The 22921-nt window shown below is 45.3% G+C and overlaps 1 protein-coding gene across 1 annotated transcript; it reads right to left on the bottom strand.

The window, feature by feature from the left end:
• Positions 1-20704: 20704 nt before the first annotated feature.
• LOC144762038 (olfactory receptor 5AR1-like) lies at positions 20705-21661 on the bottom strand. The gene has a single exon (XM_078647194.1). It carries the CDS (start codon positions 21659-21661, stop codon positions 20705-20707), a length of 957 nt encoding a protein of 318 aa, XP_078503320.1.
• Positions 21662-22921: the final 1260 nt, after the last annotated feature.

The following is a 22921-nucleotide window of genomic DNA, read 5'->3' on the forward strand; positions in this document are numbered from 1 at the left end:
ACTGAGGGATGAAGATAAGAGTCTCCAGAGTACTGGGGCAGGGCGCACCAGGTTGCGACTCGGGCCAGCAGGTGAGCTATCCATGAGCGGTGGTGCCGCTTCAATGGTGGGTCTCGGGGGTGTGGAGCAGTCAAGGGTGGGAATGAATCATGCCCCCTACTGAACTACGCATCCTCTCCATAAATGTTAGAGGGCTCAACAACCCGGTCAAACGGAAGGCAGTACTCTCGTGCCTTGAACACGCGAAGGCCGATATATGTCTCTTGCAGGAGACGCATCTACGAAACAAGGACTGCTCTAGGATGAAGGCGCGTGGCTTCACACAGCAATTTTTCTCGTCCACCTCGAGTAAAACAGATGGGGTCGCGATATTAGTTGCGCACCGATTTGGAGGGCGGGTGCTGCGGAAGGGAGCGGAGATAAAGGGAAGGTTGCTATCCTATCACTTTTCTTTGGGGGGGTCCGAATTCACGATCTGCTCAGTTTACGCCCCCAATGAGGGACAGGAGAAGTTCTTTCATTCAGCGCTCAGCGAAGTGGCGGCATCCACGGACAGACATATCCTCATTGGCGGGGACCTCCACCTGGTGCTAGATAACACCTTGGACAGATCGGTGCAACGCACCACACAGGCGGGGACCCTCTCCGTTGGGGGGCTGGCGTGACTGGGGGAACTGGGTATGGTAGACCTCTGGCGCAGTTTCCACCCGGGTACTAGAGCATACTTCTCGAGCGCACATCGCACATACGCGAGACTGGATTACTTTTTAGCTTCTACCTCGCTTCAGGCCTTGACATCTACTGTTGACATAGGGGTTGCATCCCTCTCTGATCATGCCCCGATTTCCGCAACGTTCCTTTTTCCCCCCCGGTGACACGGCCCACACGCTGCTGGCGACTCCGCGACACGCTGCTACACCGCAAAGACATAATTGAGAAAATAGTAGGCACGATAAAAGACTACTTGCACCATAATAACACCTCCGACACCTCACCGGCGACACATTGGGCGGCGCTGAAGGCAGTTCTTAGAAGAGAGTTTATAGCAATATCGGCGGCTGAGAACAGAGCGAGGGCAGAGAAAAGGGACGAGCTCACGCAAAAGGTTAAGGAGTTAGAACGCATGCACCAAAGGACATGTGCCCCCAAGATCTGGTGGCAACTGACAGTGGTTAGGAAGCAGCTGAATGCATTGGGCCAGGATAGGGCAGAATTTGCAGCTTTGAGGGTGCGTCATATGTACTACACCGGGGGGGATAGATGCGGACGCCTACTGGGCCGGGCACTTAGGGAAATGCGGCAGCGTCACACGGTGAAGGAAATTAGGAAACTGGATGGAAGTTTGGCAACAGAGGATGTGGAGATTGCAGCCACATTCAGTGACTTCTATACTTTATGTACACTGGGTCCACACTAGACCTGGCGGCGGGCGAGGCTTTCCTGGACTCTTCCCACCTTCCGGTGCTTACACCGGATTAAGCTGAGGCCCTGGAACGCAACATCAGACCTGAGGAAGTCATCTCAGCCATCTCCAAGCTTAAACTTGGGAAGGCCCCGGGGCCTGACGGCTTCACAGCCATCTTTTATAAGACATTTTGCGCACAGGTAGCGCCTTTGCTTACTACTCTCTTTAACTCCCTTTCGGAGCCGGGCTCGATTCCGGGGGACCTATTATATGCCACAATTTCTGTTATCCCCAAACCTGGGAAAGACCACTTAACGTGGGCAGCATATCGACCCATTTCACTACTTAACATTGATTTGAAATTGTATACGAGCATACTGGCGGCGAGACTTGCCCTGCTTATGCCGAGACTGATTGTTCCGGACCAAGCCGGATTCATCTCGGAGCGGCAAACTGTGGACAATACCAAGAGGGCACTACACTTAATTGAGAAGGCCACACGTACAAAATGGGAATATATGATGCTCGCGATCGACGCGGAGAAAGCGTTCGATCGAGTCCACTGGCCATATCTGGAGCAAGTCCTGGTTAGGGCCGGCTTGGGGGACAGATTCCACACCTGGATCTTGAATTGCTACTCGAGGCTCTCGGCGACAGTCCGTGTTAATGGCTGCTCCTCACCCCGCTTTCCCATCGAGCGGGGCACGAGACAGGGGTGCCCGTTGTCGCCCCTGCTCTTTGCCCTCTATATGGAGCCGTTGGCGCAGGCCATGAGACTCGCCCCCGCAGTCCACGGGATTACAATGGGGGCATTTGAGCATACCATAAGTTTATATGCTGACGATGTTCTGCTGTTGCTATCTTCCCCCAGAGAGTCGCTGTCGGCTTGTGTGGTCATTCTCGACGGTTTCGCTGGGGTGGCAGGCTTTAAGGTTAATCTGAGCAAATCAGTGGCGCTTGATCTCTCCCTAGAGGCGCCCACACGTGCCTACTTGCAGGGGCTCTTCCCCTTTTCGTGGGCCTCAGAGACTGTCCCTTATTTAGGTATTCAGCTGGCGGCCACCTTACAGGGCACGGTCCGCCTCAACTATGCCCGGCTCCGGCAGACGATCCGGTCCGAACTGGGTAGATGGTGACACCTTCCATTATCCTGGCTGGGCAAGGTGGCGGCTATTAAAATGACGGTCCTGCCGCAGGTCCTTTACGTGTTCCGCGCCATCCCTATGAGGCCCCCGGAGGGCTGGATTCGCCAGACCCAATCCAAATTAGCACAATTTATCTGGAACGGACGCCGGCCGAGGATTGGCGATGCTGCCTCCTGAGAGTGGGGGACTGGGTCTGCCGGATTTGTTGTTATACTATCAAGCGGCGTGTTGGACCCGGCCCTGTGGCGTGGTCCGCCCTGACCCGTGCAACTCCCCATGCCCCTGATTCACCCGGCCGGTCCCTCCATGACCCCCATCCCCGACACTGGGCCTTTCCGTCCTCTCCCTCCATTTCCCCGGTACCCGGGGCCGATGCCCATGTCCCTGCACCTAAGATGGCCACCCCGGCCCCAGCCTGACCTCGGCCTTCAGCGCGCCATACCCGGCTGGGGGGTAGATTGCTCCCCGTGAGCAAGAGAGGGAGGAGTAGCTCGATCACACCTCCCACACCCCCTCAAGAGATGAGTTTTGATCACCCCTCCGGCCTCCCTGAGGGCTGGCTCCAGGCCTGCTGAGTGTCTGGGATTCCTCCAGACCCAACTTGAAAGGATGAAAGAAGCCGCCAAGGCGGAACCCACAACAACCGGCCCCCAGGTGCTAAGACCTCCGCCTGTGAGGACTCCGAACATCAAAAGGGAGCAGTCCTATATCAAGGGTTGCTCTGAGACGATCAGGAGTTGTATCCTGGACTACATGAGCCCTGCTGACCTCGTCGCGGCTACTACCGAGCAGAGAAGGACTTCTACTTGAGAACCCCCGGAGCCATGCTGACGCTGTCGCGGCTCCCTTGCAACCTTGAGAACTCCTGAGCCCTGCTGATCTGATCGCGGCTCCCTAAGACTGTAAGAACTACTACATCCTTGCTCGAGCCCTGCTGATTCGATCGCGGCTCAGAGACTATCCTGGTCCGACTGGACCCACGATCCACCCGTATCCCCCGGCTCGAGGATTGAGAGCTGTGCGCTGGATACGCACCGACAGTGACTTTGAACCTTGAGACTGTCCCGCTACCCTGATCCCTACCGAGACTTTCTGATCCCTTGCTCTGTTGTACATACGACCCTGCGGATCATAAAGATCCAATTTTGCTTGAAGAGATAAAGAATACGTTCTCCAGAACCCTACTGTGTGGTGTCTCTTTGTCGAGTGGTGCTAGCTCAGCGCGTGCGACCCTAGATTCGAGACCCTCCCCCTGAGGGGTCTCCCGCCAGTGCTCGGCAGTGTTCCTGGGAAAGGTGGGTCACAGGGTGTTCAGGTGCTTATTCTGGCCTCCCCTGGGATCGCCCCTTCTAACATGGCGCAACTGCAAACATTGGTGGAATGGAGCAAGTGGGAGTCTGAGAAGCACTGGCTCTTTCAGTACCAGGCGGTGGCGGGCCGCACGCTTCAAGAGGTTCCTTTCCTGCGACGGCAGCATCAGCCCCCTAATCTCTACGCCTCGTATATTACGAGGACACCATTGGAGGTGTGGGATCTTGTGAATGTCACGCATGAGCTGACATCCTTCCCATCACCGCTGACACCCTTACTGAACAATCCAGAGTTCAGTCCTGGTCAGGATACAACGGCCTTCGCTCGGTGGGGCCCGGCGGGATGCAGGGTACTCTCACACATGTACGTGGCGGAGGTAGTCATCCCCTTTGATGCCTTCAGGCGAGAATATGATATGCCCGAGGAGGAGCGCCTTCGCTATCTCCAGGTGCGACACTGAGCGTTCCATGCGCAGACTCAAGGAGGGGCTGGCCGCAGACTCAGTGAGTACGAATATTGGCTGATCACGAGGAAGTCTGATCGAAAGCTCATATCAGATCTCTATCGCATGTTGTTAGGCAGATACACACACGTCCACAACTCGGGGAGGGCGAGGTGGGAGAGGGACCTGGGATGCACACTCAGCAATAAAGAATGGGGCTGCATCTGTTACCGGGCCTGACACTCCGCCTATCACATGGGCTTGACTGACACCCTCACTAAAATCACTACATATTGGTATGATACCCCAGAGAAGCTCAACGAGATGGATCGTACGCGGGATGTGTCCTGCTGGCGTGGTTGTGGTGAGAGGGGCACGTTGGTGCACCTATTATGGGACTGTACTCACCTACAGGGATATTGGAAACTAGTATGCGGTGGACTCACATTTTGACACAACACTCCCGAGGTTCCCTGCTTATGTGTTGCTGGGCTTACCTAATTCCATTACCTATCCGCTGCGCGCCCGTCGGTGTCGGCTAATGGCCATAGCCCTGGGCTCTGCGCTGCAGAATGTTCTAGCTTACTGGCGTAGCACACACATTCCCACCTTTCAGGGCTGGTTGCACCGTCTTTGGAACGTCTTTGGAATGGAGAAGCTGTCCTTGATTGCAAAGGGGGAAGGGGACAAGTACCCAGATCTGTGGCAACCCTTCTTGACTCTGTTAGCCACGGAATTTAGGGAAGTGACCTGTCCCCGATATCTACGCCTTCTGAGACTATCGCAGGGAGAAGACTCGGAGACATCCAGTTAGACGATAGGGAACAAGTGGATGGAATTTGGACCTGGAACAGGGGTGGTGGGTGGGCAGTTTGGGGGGTGGTGGGGCTCAGGGAAAATGGTTTGGTTGCTGTTTTCATGTTTAGACACTGCTATGATGCTCCAGATGGACCTTGCAATCGCGACAGTCAGCCTGCAGTGATATTGTATCTTTTCCGCACTACTGTCAGCCATTTACTTGAGCTTCTTAATGCTACATTACTGTCATGGTCATGCACTGCACAAATAATTGCTTGTGTCTGTCCTTTTTTGTCAATAAACAGATTTAATACTAAATTAGAGGGATCCATTATAGACCTCCCTGGGGCGTTACAAATGATGGGATGGCGGCCACCTGGCCCCTCTCCAAGAGCCCTTGATGGCCCTTGGCCTCACCACCCCCCAGGGCTGGCTCCTGCAATGTCCCAGAGTGTTCACCCTGGGATATTGCTGTTTGCTATGACAGGGCGGGAGCAGGCTCCCTCCCTGTCCTTGCAAACTCTGCTTTGGTTTTTGGAAGCAGGAAACCTGCTCTCGCTTCCAAAAACAGCAGATTGATTTTGCACAAGGGGAGCTGCATGTCAGCAGCTCCCCTTGTGCACAAGCAATGCTGGCTCCCACAGGAGGCGGAGAGCCAGCTGAGACCGTGGGGTCAATGGGGCTCCCCCCAGGGTCCCAACTTTGAGGCCAGGCCCCGGGAGATGAGGTCCCTGGGGCCAGAAGTGGCCCAGGCGTGGGGCCACGTGGCCCCCTCCCCTGTAATTAAATATAGAAAAAAACGGAAAAGCCGACCCCAGGGGATGGGGTCCCCCAGGCCATAATTGGCCTGAGGGGGGTTCAATGTGGCCCCCTCCCAAAAAAAACATAAGAAATGAAGGCTGGCGAGGTTCAGGCCCAGACCCCCGGGGGATGGGGTCCCTGATTTTTAATTGGCCTCTGGAGGGGGGCTGTATGGCCCCATCCCCCAAAGTATTTTTTTTAAAAATAAGTTGGGGAATTAAGTCCCCCTGAATACTGAGGGTCCATGGAGGCCAAATAGCCCACCAGGTACCCTCAGTAAGTGCAACACAGCTGGACTGCAGAGAGGTGGTCCGAAGCCACGCCCCTTTTCACACCACTCTGCAAACGTGCCTCTTGGCGCACCACTGGTGGGGCAATGAGGTCCTCTTGTGTCCTGAGGATCTCAGGACACAAGTGGACTTCATCCCCTGAGCAGCAGTGCGTCAGGAGCTGTGTTGGCAGAGTGGTGTAAAAAGGGGCATGGCCTTTGAACACTCCCAGCAATCCAGCTGTATGGAGCTTACTGGAGGAAACAAGAGGGCTAGTTGGCCCCCAGGCATCCTCAGGAGGAACGGGGACCTCACCCCCAACCAAGTGCAGTGTTTGCAGAGTGGTAGAGAAAGGGGCATAATCTCTTTTCACCTCTCAGCAATCCCACTGTGTGGGGCTTACTGGAGGTAAGAGGTAGGCTAGTTGGCCCTTAAAAGACCCCAGCAGCAAAGGGGACTTCAATCCCCATCCAAGAAAGCATCAGGGAGCGTGTTTGCAGAGTGGTGGGCAAAGGGGGCGTGTCCTGCTATGAGAATGAAGCAATCCTGCTGTGTGGGACTTACTTTAGGTAATAAGAGGGGTAGTTGGCCCCCAAGAATGTCATTGGGGGCCAATTACCCCTCTTATTACCTCAAGTAAGTCCAACACTGCGGGATTGCTAAAACATCTTCAGAGGCCATGTCCCCCTTTCTCCATCACTCTGCAAACGTGCCTCCTGGCTGACTACAGGATGGAGGATGAAGTCCAATTTACTCCTGAGGGACTTTGGGGGCAAGAAGCCCTCCTGGTACCTCCTGTCCATCCCACACAACTCAATTCCTGAGCGCTGGTCGGAGGCCCAGCACCCTTTCCCCACCACTCTGCAAATGCGACTACTAGTTAAAGAAGTGTTTGCAATGTAATAGGTTTCGCAGTTGCGAGAGTTAGAGCTATTGCTGTTGTAAATGTAATAGTTTATTACTAATGTTTTTTGGAGTGGAGTGGATGTACGTTGTGTGTAGTGGAATTATGTAGTATGTTGTGCAGTGAAATTGTGTGATAGAACGTATGTAGTATTCAGTGTATAGGAATTATGAAGAGTGGGATTATGTGTTATGGAGAGTAATAATGTGGTATGGTAGTCTGTGTTGTGGAGTGGTAGCCTCAGGTTTAGTCTTCCTCATTTACATAGAAGCTCAACTATGAACTCAGTGAGGCAAAAAAAGAAGGAATCACTGAGGAGCACTTGTGACCTAGTCGGAGGTATGAGCAGGGCCACAGGAATTATGCAACTGTTTGGCTACACCGACTTTCGCACAATTATATATTTTCTGCATTAGCCACATAATTCATCATCTGCTCTCTAATCTGCAGATTTGAACAATAAAAGCCTTGATTATAGCTCAAACGTTACCAAAAATGCAGTGAAGTGTTATAGCGCGGTGGAAGGCTCTTTGCAAATCTATGGTCACCTGTTACTTATTGCTAAATGTGGGTGTTAAATTGGTACTAATGGTGTGCAAGCCACTCTTGCTTCCTTTTCCAACTTTCTTGCCTCATTCTGCATTTCTGTTGCTTCTTTCTGCACATTTCTTTCTTTTTCTGCTCTTCTATTGCCTCTTTCTGCAAATCTCTTCTACTTTCTGCATCTATCTTCCGTCTTTCTGCACCTCATTTGCTTCTTTCTGTACACCTTTTGCCTCATTGTGCACATTTCTTCCCTCTTTCTGCACCTCTCTTGCCTTTTTCTGTACCCCTCCTATGTCTTTCTGCAACCTTTTTGCCTCTTTCTGCACCTCTGTTCCTTCTTTCAGTACTTCTCTTCCTTCTGTCAGCACCTCTTTTGCTTCTTTCTGCACCTCACTTGCCTATTTCAGCACCTCTGTTGCTTTTTTGCAGATCTCTTGCCTCTTTCTACACCTCATTTGCCTCTTTCAGCCCCTCTGTTGGTTCTTTCTGCACTGCTCTTGCTTTTTTCTGCACCTCACTTGCCTCTTTCAGCACTTTTCCTGCTTCTTTCTACACCTCTTTTGCTTCTCCAAGCAATTCTCTTGCCTCTTTCTACACTTCATTCCTTTTCTTTTCTGCATGCTTTCTGCATGCTTTCTGCCTCTTTCTGTACCTCTCTTGCCACTTTGTGCACCCCTCTTACCTTTTTCTGTACCCCTCTTGCCTCTTTTTACACCTCTGTTGGTTCTTTCTGCATTACTCTTGCTTCTTTCTGTACCTCACTTGCCTCTTTCTGCACCCCATTAACTGTTTCTGCATCTTTCCTGCCTGTTTATGTACCTCTCTTGCCTCTGTCTGCACCTCTGAGTGAGAGGTAGTTTTAATTCCCCTGCCCCTTCAGCATCATTGCTGAGACTCGAACCCAGTTCCCCAGATTCGAGGTTGATTGCCCTAGCTTTTAGGCCAACTCCTCTCCCCTATCTACTCCTCACAATTACTTAAAATGGGAAGGGGAGCTGTGTGGTCCCATCCCTGTACTATTAAAGGCACAGAGGAACCCACCTCAAGGGCTGATTATTTTAAGGGATGGGCAGCACGGCCCCGGAGACCCCATCCCTCGGGGCCCGCTCACCAGCTATGTGCTGGGAAGCCCACCTCAGTTGTGGTGGTTTGTGTTCAACATGAAACAACATGTCATTCATGTCAGAGGTGGTACGGTTCTTGTTAGTGATATTGATGATGCTAAGTCATCATCATTTATTTGCACTTATTTGCACTTAATAATATGTTGACTTGCAACATATTCAAGCATTACTTAAATGTACACTCAGATTTAGTGAAACAAGATATTTATGTATTTTCAATCCAGCTTTTGCTGGTATTTGTACATCGTACCATTGAAATGAGTGGGCCTATGAGCCCAACTCCATTTTAAGCAAAATTTAGTATTTACTTTTTTTCTGCTTCAGGCACTGGTGTCACTGTAATCTCATTAAAAACTATCTTCTATTAGCTTGTTGTATGAAGATCACATTCATTGCAATTAGGTTGGGCGATGATCCCCACCACCTGCAGGGAGTGGGAGGCAGAAGAGGTGGATACTCCTCTGAGAGGTATTATGAAGGCTGCACTGATGGAAGAATCAGGCACTATATTATCTGTGAGAAGGATATTGACGCTAAATGCAGTTGAAACATTGTTTTTAGATTATTTATTACTGGGTGGCAAACTTTGGAATGGTTCTCTCAGACTTAATTTTATTACTTTAACTGTATGAAACTGATTTTAGTTAGCCACCACTTCTCATTGTCCACCTTTGCTGGCAGACATACCCTTTCTTTTTCTTAAGACCCAATGATCCTCATATTTCTGCTCACAGACTTACTTTTTAGAGCAAGCACATTTCTCATTTTCTTGATTGGAACCCTCATTTGGTTATATTGTTGATGCTATATTTGCTGATGTCAGCTGTTTTTAAAACGTTCTGACTTACCTGGAACCTTAGCTTAGCATTAAAGGATTTCTCTTTATGGTAACTGATTTTTAGCTAACTTTACATATACCGTCTTTAATAATGTGTACTTGCATGTGCCTAATTGAATTGCCTGGACTATGTTCATACATGCTTTATTCAGGTGACTTCTGATTTAGAAAGCACATGACTAACTCACTGGGGTTTCTCAGCGCTGAGTAAGCAGCTGACATAGAAGAAGTTAAATTAGAATAGCCAAGTTCTTAATAGCTTTCTAAACTTCAAAAATTAAGCACACAAACAAAGATTTTGAGAAAGAGCATTCCACAGGGTAGGGCCCATGAAGGAAAAGGATCTTCCTCCTTGTCGTGTTAGCTTCACTTGAGGAATCACTGCTAGATTCAAACTGCCTGAATGAAGGTAACGATTTGGGGAAGTACGGCTGAACCACTGATCCTAAATAGGTAGGTCCACAACAAAACATAGCAATGTGAATAAAGCCTAAAGCTTTGAAGAGTATGCGCTTATTAGTAGGGTGACAGTGAAGTGAGGGGAAGCCGAAGCACATTTAGGAATATGGCACAAAAAGCTGAGCTGCAGCATTTTACATAATTTTAAGCCTGTGCACCACATCTTTGGTAGCTCCTAAGTAAAGAATATTCCTACAATCCAATCCTGAGATGATCAAGGCCTGCATAGTTGTCTTTCGAGTAGAAGAAGTGAGAAGCCATATTATTTTCCTCAAATATTTCAGTAGGCCAAAACAAATAGCTGCCGCATGCTGGTCTATAGTGAGCTTAGAATCCAGTCAGAAGCCCTGGTATTTGTCCACTTTACCAGGGTTAGGAAAGGAATCCAATTCAAGCGACCACCAGTGTGGGCCCCAGAGTTGAGGCTGATTGTCAATCTCTAAACCTCAGTCTTATTTCCATTGACTTTGAGACAGTTGTTCCTCATCCATCCTGCAAACTCCACAAGGCTGAGGCTGAGGTGGGCTCATACCATCCTTGGCACAGATAATTTTAAAGAACAATGGTTCGAGGTAGGCCGTAAGAGGTCCTTAGAGGGAAAAAGAGCGAGTATTTAATAAGTGTTAGATCCCCAACCGGCCCGAGCACTGCAGGGACGTAGCATGCACCAGTCCCCTTCTCCTGCCCACGGGACACCCACCGGAAAAACACAGTGGGTACACCTATGGACCAGAAAAGAGGGTGGTTATGTGAGGAGACACCAAGTCTACCACCCTTGTAGGCACCAGGACACTGCTCCCTCGTTCTTTACGCTTCTGCACCTGCAGCACAAGTAGAGAAAAAACAACACCTTTCATATATTCTGGACACCACTATAACCAACCCCCAATGACCATGCCTTGTCCACCATGTAGCCCTCCTCACCTGTGTCTCTGGCAGGCTTGGCCTCGTAAAGATGCTGGGTATAGTACAAAATTATACGTTGTATTCCTGTCTCTGCTAGAGTGACTGTTGCAGAGGAAATGAGGGAGCGTGAGCAAAGACACTGGTGCTAAAAAATAAGAAGGACGGGGAAAAAGGTCTAAGGAGGCACACAGCCAATACCAAAAAACCCCGTTTGCCAAATAATAATCACGAAGGGGCAATGAGCAGGGAACCCTCCGATGCGCTAACCGATCGGCGCTAGAGAAAAACAAAACCGCCGCGGAGTGACCCAAAACGTCACTTCCGCAAACAACAAGGCGGATAGCACTGTGTTCGGGGCGCGACTGATCTGACGTAGAAAACGCTGGATTTTAGCGTACTACTAACAAACACGCTGGAGTGTCCGGGAGCCCCCGGTTCACTCTAGCGCAGCAGTAAAATAAAACCCCCAGTGACAAAAAAGAAATAAGGAGGAAAAAGGAAGGGAATACCGGGATACCGCTAAATACCTAGAAAGGGAAGGAAAGACGGGGAAGGAACAAGAACAATGCCCAAAAGAAGCACTAACCCTCCTCACGAGCCCGTGAGAGGGTAAAGATCAGCAACAAGGGAAAAGACCACAGGGAGGGAACTCAGCTCTGCAGCCTCCAGCAACCAACAACCAGGAAGGGAATCCAAACACTGGCAATATCGAGCAACGAGCTAAAGGTAGGACTGGCTATTTATCTACCTATCCCTGGTCATGTGATGGTAAGGCATGGTCACTGAGATAGGACTAGCTTGATTCCTAACAATAAGTCGCTAGGGAGCAATGGTAGTAGGTAAGGATAAGAGTTTTTTTATTTTTACTCTTTTCTCTTAACGATATACATAAATATATATACTGTATTGCAGGTGCTCAGGTGAATAATACGGTGCAGAACGTGACATAAGTGATCAAAGTGAACGGACTGTCACACAACAACAAGGATAAAAACACACAACAATTATATACAATAGAACAAGTGAAATTCCTTGGGTAGGTCGACGGCGTTTCGATCTATATTGTTTTAGATCTTCATCAGGACAGTTGAGCCTCCTGAAACTACAAGAATTTCAATTACACTCTGTTTCCTGTATGTGTACTTTACTGGCATTCCTACATGTTTGCTTTAATATGCCATTGTTTGGGTGCTCCCGGGAAGGTAAGAAATTAGACTTAAAATAAATTAAATGAAATGGATTCTACAGCATGCACATGTGCTTATCACTATACATGCGTTTTTTGAAGGAATAATAAGGGGGTTATGTGATTTAACCTCACCCTAGTGCGTGGCGCTTATGCAGACACAAGTTATATATAAGCGCATGCATTTACGTAATTGGTTTGTCACAATTTTAAAATGTACCTTAGTGCGTGGCGCTCATGCAGATACAAGTTGTATGTAAGCGCATGCATTTCAGTAATTGGTTTGTCACAATATTAAAATGTACCTTGCCGGTGGGTAGGGCAAGGATAGTCATTCGTACAATACAGCTGGTTGGGTGTCGCTTTTTTCAAAGAATCTGCAGGTAATGTAAATTATATAGGCATTGGTTGGGCTTGGTCGCTGTAAACATGCATTAACTCTGAGCGAGTATGGCAGAATTAAGGGGCTAAGAAATAACCATATTCGCTGCTACGTTCAAGAAACTTACTTAAAAATTATCGGAATTGCGTCTTCCAATGAGGAATTCAAGTAGCGCTCGTTCACTTCTATGTAGGCAAGGGTCCTACTTGAACTTATAAATCGAGAGACAAGAGTAATTATTAGAACCTATGAAGTGCTATTAGCCATAGTTAGAGTGAAGCGGGCAGGGCTACTTACTTACAGAAGATTAATCAAGTTAAAACACAATCAGTGTAGAAGGGGGTTCCAAAAGCGCATTCGTCGCTATGGTAGAAATTGGCGCCTGAAACTAAAAAACATTTTGGTCAGTGCATGGCTAGTTTAATTAAAACCAACACGGTGGGCGTAACCGTGTGGTCGGCGCTACACTTACTGAATCGTCGTAGTTCGGTGTGGCAGGAGAAGGGGGTCCGAGTACCTCTTTCGCAGTAGCTCACAATCAAGCGAGCGTCCATAACTCCATTAATAGCGTGTTGAGGTTATTGCGCGCGCAAGCCCGGAAGCGGGGGGAACATGCGCGTTGAGGGATAATGGGAGCATGCGTTCGTGATTAGTGTTGGAATTGGGCACATGCGTGGAAAGAGTTGCGAATAAACTAGTTGCGCAGTGATTAATGGAAACTTAACATATTACTTGAAGCAACCAGGCTAATCCAACGTTAGAGTAAAACATTTTAGAACATTTTCGGAACAGTATTCAGTTGTAGCTTTACAGAAAAAGGAACCGTGACTAGTTAGTGTACATTGCTAAATGAATTCACATAACAATATCCCATAACAATATCCATAGGTTCTGATTCAGGTGCACGTGTTCCACTCATCGAGAGTGTTGAGTCCTTTCTCAATTGTTTTACAAAAGAAAATCCATTTGCATTCCAGGCGATTTAGTATTGTTTGTTGATTGCCTCCTCTGGCATTAGGCATCAGTTTGTCAATAACCTGCCACTTTATTTCATTTTCAGAATGTCCCAGTTCGAGGTAGTGTTCCACCAACGGAGCTGTTGTTACTTTACATCGGATCCTGCTCCTGTGCTGAGATATTCTGGTCTTTATCTGTTGGGTCGTCTGTCCGATGTATAGTAGTTTGCATGGGCACTCAATACTGTAAATCACATTCTTTGAATTACAATTGGTGAAAAAATTAAGATTGTGCTTACAACTTCCATACTCGAATACTTTAGTGTTGGTGGTGAATTCGCATGCCATGCACTTGTTACACTTAAAATGCCCTAGCACTGGTGGGAGATTCAACCTAGTTTCAATTGTATTATTAGCTATTGGGTTGCTGGCTGCTCTTACTAGATGGTCCTTCAGATTACGACCACGTTTAAATGAAAACAGGGGGAGCCCAGTGTTTAACTCTAAGGGATCCAATACATTCCAGTGTTTCTTAATCATTTTAGTGAGTTTGTTACTGGCTGTATTAAAGGTGGTGACACATGTAATCTTAGATAGGGTTTTTTTAGGCTGAGGTTCAAGTAAACATTCTCTGTGTGTGTACCAGGCCCTTTTCATCGCCCTTCTTACCAGTTTTCGTGGGTAGCCTCTTGCAGTTAGTTTTTTGCAGAGAATTTCTGCTTCAGTAAAGAAATCTGCTTTATATTTACAATTTCTCCTGATTCTCAGGAATTGTCCATAGGGCAATCCATCCCTCAGAGCCCTGGGGTGTGCACTATGGTATTGCAGGAGAGTATTGCGTTCCGTAGGTTTGCGGAACAGTGTGGTGTATAATTGGTCTTCTTCGCATTTAATGGTCACATCAAGGTAGTCGATTTGATGTCTATTATATGAGTGGGTGAATTTAAGGTCAGTTTGGTTGGTATTTAACCATCTACAGAAATTATTTAGTGATTTTTCATCACCACTCCAGATCATAAGGACATCATCGATGTATCGATGCCATGATTTTATTTGATTGCGAAATGGGTTTGTGTTGTTAAGAATGATGTTAGTTTCTATGTCATCCACGAAAAGAATCGCAAAATTGGGGGCAAAAATCGCCCCCATGGAAGTGCCCTTACACTGTCTATAGAATGTGTCTTTAAATAAAAAATAGTTTTTGGTCAGGGCTATTTCCAGGAGCTTAATTATAAATTCCGTGGGGACTTGATGTGGTGCCGGGCGGTTGTCCAGATGCCTCTTGATAACATTGATTCCTTTCTCTTGGGGGATATTGGTATAAAGTGACTCTAGGTCTAGAGTCACTAAGATTTCACTATCAGGACGGAATGGGTGTGTCTCAATGAGATTGATCAGGTGTGTGGTATCCTTAACATACGTTGCAGTGTCTTGGACCATGTCGCGGATGAAGAAATCGATGTATTTTCCCAGGGGTTCTACAACAGACCCACAACCTGAGAGTATAGGTCTCCCAGGGGGGTGTTCCATATCCTTGTGAACTTTAGGCAGTGTGTAAAGCACAGGGGTACGCGGATTTTTATTGTTAAGGAATAGGAATTCATTCTTACTCAGAAAACCTGATTCAAGTGCTTCTTGGGTGACATTAAGGATTGTTTCACTTATACTTTTAATGGGATTGCCTCTTAGTTGTTCGTAGTGATCTTTGTTGTTGATCTGGCGTAAGATTTCGTTTTCATAGGAGGTGCGGTCTTGGATGGCTATACCACCGCCCTTGTCACACGGTTTTATGACAATGTCTTGGTTTTGTTTGAGTGTGATCAGACTGTTCCTTTCTTCCTTACTGATGTTGTAGGGTGTGAATCCATAACTGTCCTTTATTTTGTCCAGATCACGTAACACTAGGTGTTCGAAGGTAATTACATCTGGTGGCATGGTTCCACTAGTTGGACGGAAAGATGAGGAAGAGGAAACAGTAAGGAAGAAAGGAACAGTCTGATCACACTCAAACAAAACCAAGACATTGTCATAAAACCGTGTGACAAGGGCGGTGGTATAGCCATCCAAGACCGCACCTCCTATGAAAACGAAATCTTACGCCAGATCAACAACAAAGATCACTACGAACAACTAAGAGGCAATCCCATTAAAAGTATAAGTGAAACAATCCTTAATGTCACCCAAGAAGCACTTGAATCAGGTTTTCTGAGTAAGAACGAATTCCTATTCCTTAACAATAAAAATCCGCGTACCCCTGTGCTTTACACACTGCCTAAAGTTCACAAGGATATGGAACACCCCCCTGGGAGACCTATACTCTCAGGTTGTGGGTCTGTTGTAGAACCCCTGGGAAAATACATCGATTTCTTCATCCGCGACATGGTCCAAGACACTGCAACGTATGTTAAGGATACCACACACCTGATCAATCTCATTGAGACACACCCATTCCGTCCTGATAGTGAAATCTTAGTGACTCTAGACATAGTCACTTTATACCAATATCCCCCAAGAGAAAGGAATCAATGTAATCAAGAGGCATCTGGACAACCGCCCGGCACCACATCAAGTCCCCACGGAATTTATAATTAAGCTCCTGGAAATAGCCCTGATCAAAAACTATTTTTTATTTAAAGACACATTCTATAGACAGTGTAAGGGCACTTCCATGGGGGCGATTTTTGCCCCCAATTTTGCGATTCTTTTCGTGGATGACATAGAAACTAACATCATTCTTAACAACACAAACCCATTTCGCAATCAAATAAAATCATGGCATCGATACATCGATGATGTCCTTATGATCTGGAGTGGTGATGAAAAATCACTAAATAATTTCTGTAGATGGTTAAATACCAACCAAACTGACCTTAAATTCACCCACTCATATAATAGACATCAAATCGACTACCTTGATGTGACCATTAAATGCGAAGAAGACCAATTATACACCACACTGTTCCGCAAACCTACGGAACGCAATACTCTCCTGCAATACCATAGTGCACACCCCAGGGCTCTGAGGGATGGATTGCCCTATGGACAATTCCTGAGAATCAGGAGAAATTGTAAATATAAAGCAGATTTCTTTACTGAAGCAGAAATTCTCTGCAAAAAACTAACTGCAAGAGGCTACCCACGAAAACTGGTAAGAAGGGCGATGAAAAGGGCCTGGTACACACACAGAGAATGTTTACTTGAACCTCAGCCTAAAAAAACCCTATCTAAGATTACATGTGTCACCACCTTTAATACAGCCAGTAACAAACTCACTAAAATGATTAAGAAACACTGGAATGTATTGGATCCCTTAGAGTTTAACACTGGGCTCCCCCTGTTTTCATTTAAACGTGGTCGTAATCTGAAGGACCATCTAGTAAGAGCAGCCAGCAACCCAATAGCTAATAATACAATTGAAACTAGGTTGAATCTCCCACCAGTGCTAGGGCATTTTAAGTGTAACAAGTGCATGGCATGCGAATTCACCACCAACACTAAAGTATTCGAGTATGGAAGTTGTAAGCACAATCTTAATTTTTTCACCAATTGTAATTCAAAGAATGTGATTTACAGTATTGAGTGCCCATGCAAACTACTATACATCGGACAGACGACCCAACAGATAAAGACCAGAATATCTCAGCACAGGAGCAGGATCCGATGTAAAGTAACAACAGCTCCGTTGGTGGAACACTACCTCGAACTGGGACATTCTGAAAATGAAATAAAGTGGCAGGTTATTGACAAACTGATGCCTAATGCCAGAGGAGGCAATCAACAAACAATACTAAATCGCCTGGAATGCAAATGGATTTTCTTTTGTAAAACAATTGAGAAAGGACTCAACACTCTCGATGAGTGGAACACGTGCACCTGAATCAGAACCTATGGATATTGTTATGGGATATTGTTATGTGAATTCATTTAGCAATGTACACCAACTAGTCACGGTTCCTTTTTCTGTAAAGCTACAACTGAATACTGTTCCGAAAATGTTCTAAAATGTTTTACTCTAACGTTGGATTAGCCTGGTTGCTTCAAGTAATATGTTAAGTTTCCATTAATCACTGCGCAACTAGTTTATTCGCAACTCTTTCCACGCATGTGCCCAATTCCAACACTAATCACGAACGCATGCTCCCATTATCCCTCAACGCGCATGTTCCCCCCAGATACGCTTCCGGGCTTGCGCGCGCAATAACCTCAACACGCTATTAATGGAGTTATGGACGCTCGCTTGATTGTGAGCTACTGCGAAAGAGGTACTCGGACCCCCTTCTCCTGCCACACCGAACTACGACGATTCAGTAAGTGTAGCGCCGACCACACGGTTACGCCCACCGTGTTGGTTTTAATTAAACTAGCCACGCACTGACCAAAATGTTTTTTAGTTTCAGGCGCCAATTTCTACCATAGCGACGAATGCGCTTTTGGAACCACTTCTACACTGATTGTGTTTTAACTTGATTAATCTTCTGTAAGTAAGTAGCCCTGCCCGCTTCACTCTAACTATGGCTAATAGCACTTCATAGGTTCTAATAATTACTCTAGTCTCTCGATTTATAAGTTCAAGTAGGACCCTTGCCTACATAGAAGTGAACGAGCGCTACTTGAATTCCTCATTGGAAGACGCAATTCCGATAATTTTTAAGTAAGTTTCTTGAACGTAGCAGCGAATATGGTTATTTCTTAGCCCCTTAATTCTGCCATACTCGCTCAGAGTTAATGCATGTTTACAGCGACCAAGCCCAACCAATGCCTATATAATTTACATTACCTGCAGATTCTTTGAAAAAAGCGACACCCAACCAGCTGTATTGTACGAATGACTATCCTTGCCCTACCCACCGGCAAGGTACATTTTAATATTGTGACAAACCAATTACTGAAATGCATGCGCTTACATACAACTTGTATCTGCATGAGCGCCACGCACTAAGGTACATTTTAAAATTGTGACAAACCAATTACGTAAATGCATGCGCTTATATATAACTTGTGTCTGCATAAGCGCCACGCACTAGGGTGAGGTTAAATCACATAACCCCCTTATTATTCCTTCAAAAAACGCATGTATAGTGATAAGCACATGTGCATGCTGTAGAATCCATTTCATTTAATTTATTTTAAGTCTAATTTCTTACCTTCCCGGGAGCACCCAAACAATGGCATATTAAAGCAAACATGTAGGAATGCCAGTAAAGTACACATACAGGAAACAGAGTGTAATTGAAATTCTTGTAGTTTCAGGAGGCTCAACTGTCCTGATGAAGATCTAAAACAATATAGATCGAAACGCCGTCGACCTACCCAAGGAATTTCACTTGTTCTATTGTATATAATTGTTGTGTGTTTTTATCCTTGTTGTTGTGTGACAGTCCGTTCACTTTGATCACTTATGTCACGTTCTGCACCGTATTATTCACCTGAGCACCTGCAATACAGTATATATATTTATGTATATCGTTAAGAGAAAAGAGTAAAAATAAAAAAACTCTTATCCTTACCTACTACCATTGCTCCCTAGCGACTTATTAAATACCCGCTCTTTTTCCCTCTAAGGACCTCTTACGGCCTACCTCGAACCATTGTTCTTTAAAATTATCGCTCTACCCCAGGTTCTACTGTATGGGGTTCCCTTGTTTATAACAAACATCCTTGGCACAGAGACACAATAATCTATGTGTCATTGGCATAGGAGAACAGAGCCACGTCTTGCACCTCTACAATATCAGCCATAGGGCAGACATAAACATTAAACTGTGTACGGCTTAAAGACGTTCCCTGGGGCACCTATATGGCAGATTAAAAACTGAAGACTCATAAGGCTTAGAAAACACCTAAAACGTCTGGTCTTGCATGATTCGGAAAATTCTCTTCTTTGGCATTCCTGTGGCATAAATGCTGCTTCACTCTCATTGATACATTGCTGAGTTTACGGTTTTAGCCTCAGTTGCAGATAAAGGACCGTCCCAGGACATCGCAAGTATTCAAGTTTGTGCCATGTTTGCGTGGTGCAACCACCATACTTATCTCTCACACAGAATTCACAATGAAGATGTCTTGTGATTTGTATTCGGTTACAATGCTAGGGGAGATTGATGGTCAGAAAGGGCATTAGAAGGACTTGCTTTGAACTATCACCTAATATAATGTGACTTTTCTTCTTATGTGGTCCTGAATGATTGTTATTAGAGATTAGCACTGATTGTCTTTCTGCGTTATAGTTGTTGTTCTGAATTTTTGCTTGTAGCAGAATGGATTTTGTTTAATTCTTTCTCTTTGATTTCCTCTAGTGTGTTGGTTCTTGGTGATTACTTACTTGGTTAATGGTGGCAAGGCATTATTTGCTGTTCTTGTTGATTCGTTGTTTGGTAGAAAAGAAGGTGTGTGTGTTGAGTGTTTCCTTTCCCTGCATGAGTGAGCTTGTTTTTCAGAGGGAAATTGCGGATGGCAGAAAGTGGTGAGGTAATGCAATATTTATATGCTTTTGCTAGGGTTATTCTGGTGGTTTCCCCAGTTGGAGACAGAAACTATTCGTACTAAAGCTGTAAAATAATCTAAATGAAACATATACTGCTACCTAAGTTTTGGTTCATGACGTATCCTTCACAATGTTCCTCCATTCAGACTCAATAAACATATACAACGTTTTGTCCCCAATCTACATTCTTACAATTTGAGAGAATATACGTTAGCCCTTTTTCTTGACACAGGATGTATACACATATGTTCACACTAACAATGAATAAACAACATCCATTAAATAAGTTTGACCATTAATACCAATTTCGTCAACATAGTTCCATTTTTGCATCTTTGCTTAGTGGATGAATTCCCTTAATTAATGATGAGTGAAACAAAATTGAAATAACATTATTGAACTATCAAAAACCACTACCAATCCGACAAAATACTTACATTTTTTAGTTCAAATACATTTCTGTATTTGCATCTTTATATCAAAAATATAAGTTACGTAAAGAGTCCCCATCCTGGCCCCTTCCCATGAGAACGGGACAACACTTTGGATCTCGTCAATTTTCCGATCACCATCAATTGTTGTTTCTCCCCTTTAACGATTGTTGATTACTATAGAAACTGTATCGGCTTTCACAATATATAATTACAACACAAATTAGTTAAATAAAAAGGTCTACAAAATCATAAAATGAACAGAGTGTGAAACAATATATATAATAATTTGTAACCTGAAAATCAGTAATAAGTAGTTACAAATTTAGAGGAAATATTCCTCTTAAAATGAATTTTCTCACAATGATTTTCCTCAGTCCTTCTTTCACATCCTTGTTTCGCAGGCTGTAGATAAGAGGATTCAACATCGGTATCACAACAGAGTAGAACAGACTTAAAGCCTTGTCCTGGTCAGGAGAATAGGCAGAAGAAGGGCGTAGGTAAGTAAATATGATTGTTCCAAAACATAAAGTCACGACAGTGAAGTGAGAGGCACATGTGGAAAAGACCCGAAGTCTTGCTGCTGAAGAGCGCATTTGCAGGACAGCTGAGATGATGGCGGCATAGGAAATTAAAACAGCAAGGAGTGAAGAAATAGCCATGGAACCTCCAATTATGAATAATACTACCTCATTGGTGAAAGTGTTGGTGCATGAGAGCTTTAACAAAGGAGGGATGTCACAGCAAAAATGATGAATTTCCCAGTGACAAAAAGTCAGTTGAAACGTACAACCTGTATGTATCATGGAGCTCATAATCCCACCAGTGTATACCATAGAGAGTAGCAGGACACAACATTTCTTAGTCATGATGGCCATGTAGTGCAATGGCTGACAAACAGCAACATAGCGGTCGTAAGCCATAGTTGCCAGAAGCAGAGCCTCGATGGTACCAGCAGCAAACAAAATGAACAATTGCATTGCACAGCTGACAATAAAAATCCGCTTACTTTCAGAAAGCAGGTCAACAAGCATTCCAGGGGCAATGTCAGAGGAATAGCAAAGATCCACAAAGGACAGATGGCTCAGGAAGAAGTACATAGGAGTCTGAAGATGGGGGGTCAGCCGGATTAAAACAATGATGCCAATGTTGCCAATCACTGTGAGGATATAGACCACTGTGAACAGTGCAAAGAGAATCAGCTTCAACCTGGGGTCCTCTGTCAATCCCACTAGAGTGAATTCACTGAGAAGAGTGTTATTTACAGCTTCCATGTCAATTGGGACCTTTCTCAGTACAAGTACAATGGGACAACAGACACCAGAAGTTTTGTTGGAAGGCTTAGTATGGTATAAGCATGGAAGGCCTTAGTCCTAGATAGTTGAACTTTTGCCAATGTCATTCGAAAACCAATTAATTATGACAGTAGTTAAAATGGATAATATCCGTCTGTGTTCATTGTGACAAGATATTTACATCTGTAACAAAAGAGAACATTTGTTTAATAAACTGATTTATTCTTACAACTTTTGGTTAATTGACACTGTAGCTAAAACATAAACCAATGTGTTTTACAGAAAATTCAGAGGGCCTATCTACAAATTGTATTGTATAGAACATTTAGTAGTGCTAATACTACTATTAACATACTACAAAATGCCCTACTCAAACCTACAAGTGGAGATTCCACCTCCACCTCTTCTTTTGAGGTTTTGCCTGTACAACGCTTGCGCTGTGCTTATGAAATCTATTGTATTTGATATATTTTAAAAGGAACCTTCTCATCTGTGTGGGATTGTCTCTTTCATTTTCCTTTGTTTCTATTGGTTGAGTGCTGTATTTCCTTAATCAATGCTTGTTTGTTGGTGTGCTTCTCTTATCAGTATCCCAAAGCCTGATTACTCATTATCATCCGCCTCTGATCAGTTTTTATGTCTGGAACTACTTTTGCAGCAGCATGACTACCTACATTTCATTATTTACTTAACTTTCCCTGGCTGCACACTAAACTTTCCCTTGCTCCGACGCCAGGGACACATTTCAGTTTTTTTTTTTCCCACAATGCATTTACCAATGCTTATTTTCCCTTTCATGTAAAATTCCTCAAGACTTAGAGTTCATAGTGCTCCAAGCCTGCTTGTTGTTGAATAAAGCCCAAACTGCTGCAGCATGCAAATGATCTCCCAGCATCAGTGTGCCAGATGTCAACATGTTACTAAAACCTGGCCTAGAACCACCATGTAGAAGATGCTTCTAACATTTGAAGTAGTCATGTTTTTCACAGAGGAGAGCACACAGAAATGAGCCCTTGCCAAAAAATATATTTTAGAAGATGCCAGAGAACACCTATAAGACAAGACCTTTACCATATAGTGTGATCTGGCCTATAGTGAAATGGACTGATGTAGAGCAAAATTCATTTTTCATTTGTAGGGGTGCATCATAATCACGAATAGTCTGCACCCGCATATAATCCTCTGTTGTATTAACCTGGGACAGTAGAACATGCACTGTAATAATGTCAAAGGTGAAAT

Source organism: Lissotriton helveticus, chromosome 1_1 (assembly GCF_964261635.1).
Source record: "Lissotriton helveticus chromosome 1_1, aLisHel1.1, whole genome shotgun sequence".
Lineage (NCBI taxonomy): Eukaryota > Metazoa > Chordata > Amphibia > Caudata > Salamandridae > Lissotriton > Lissotriton helveticus.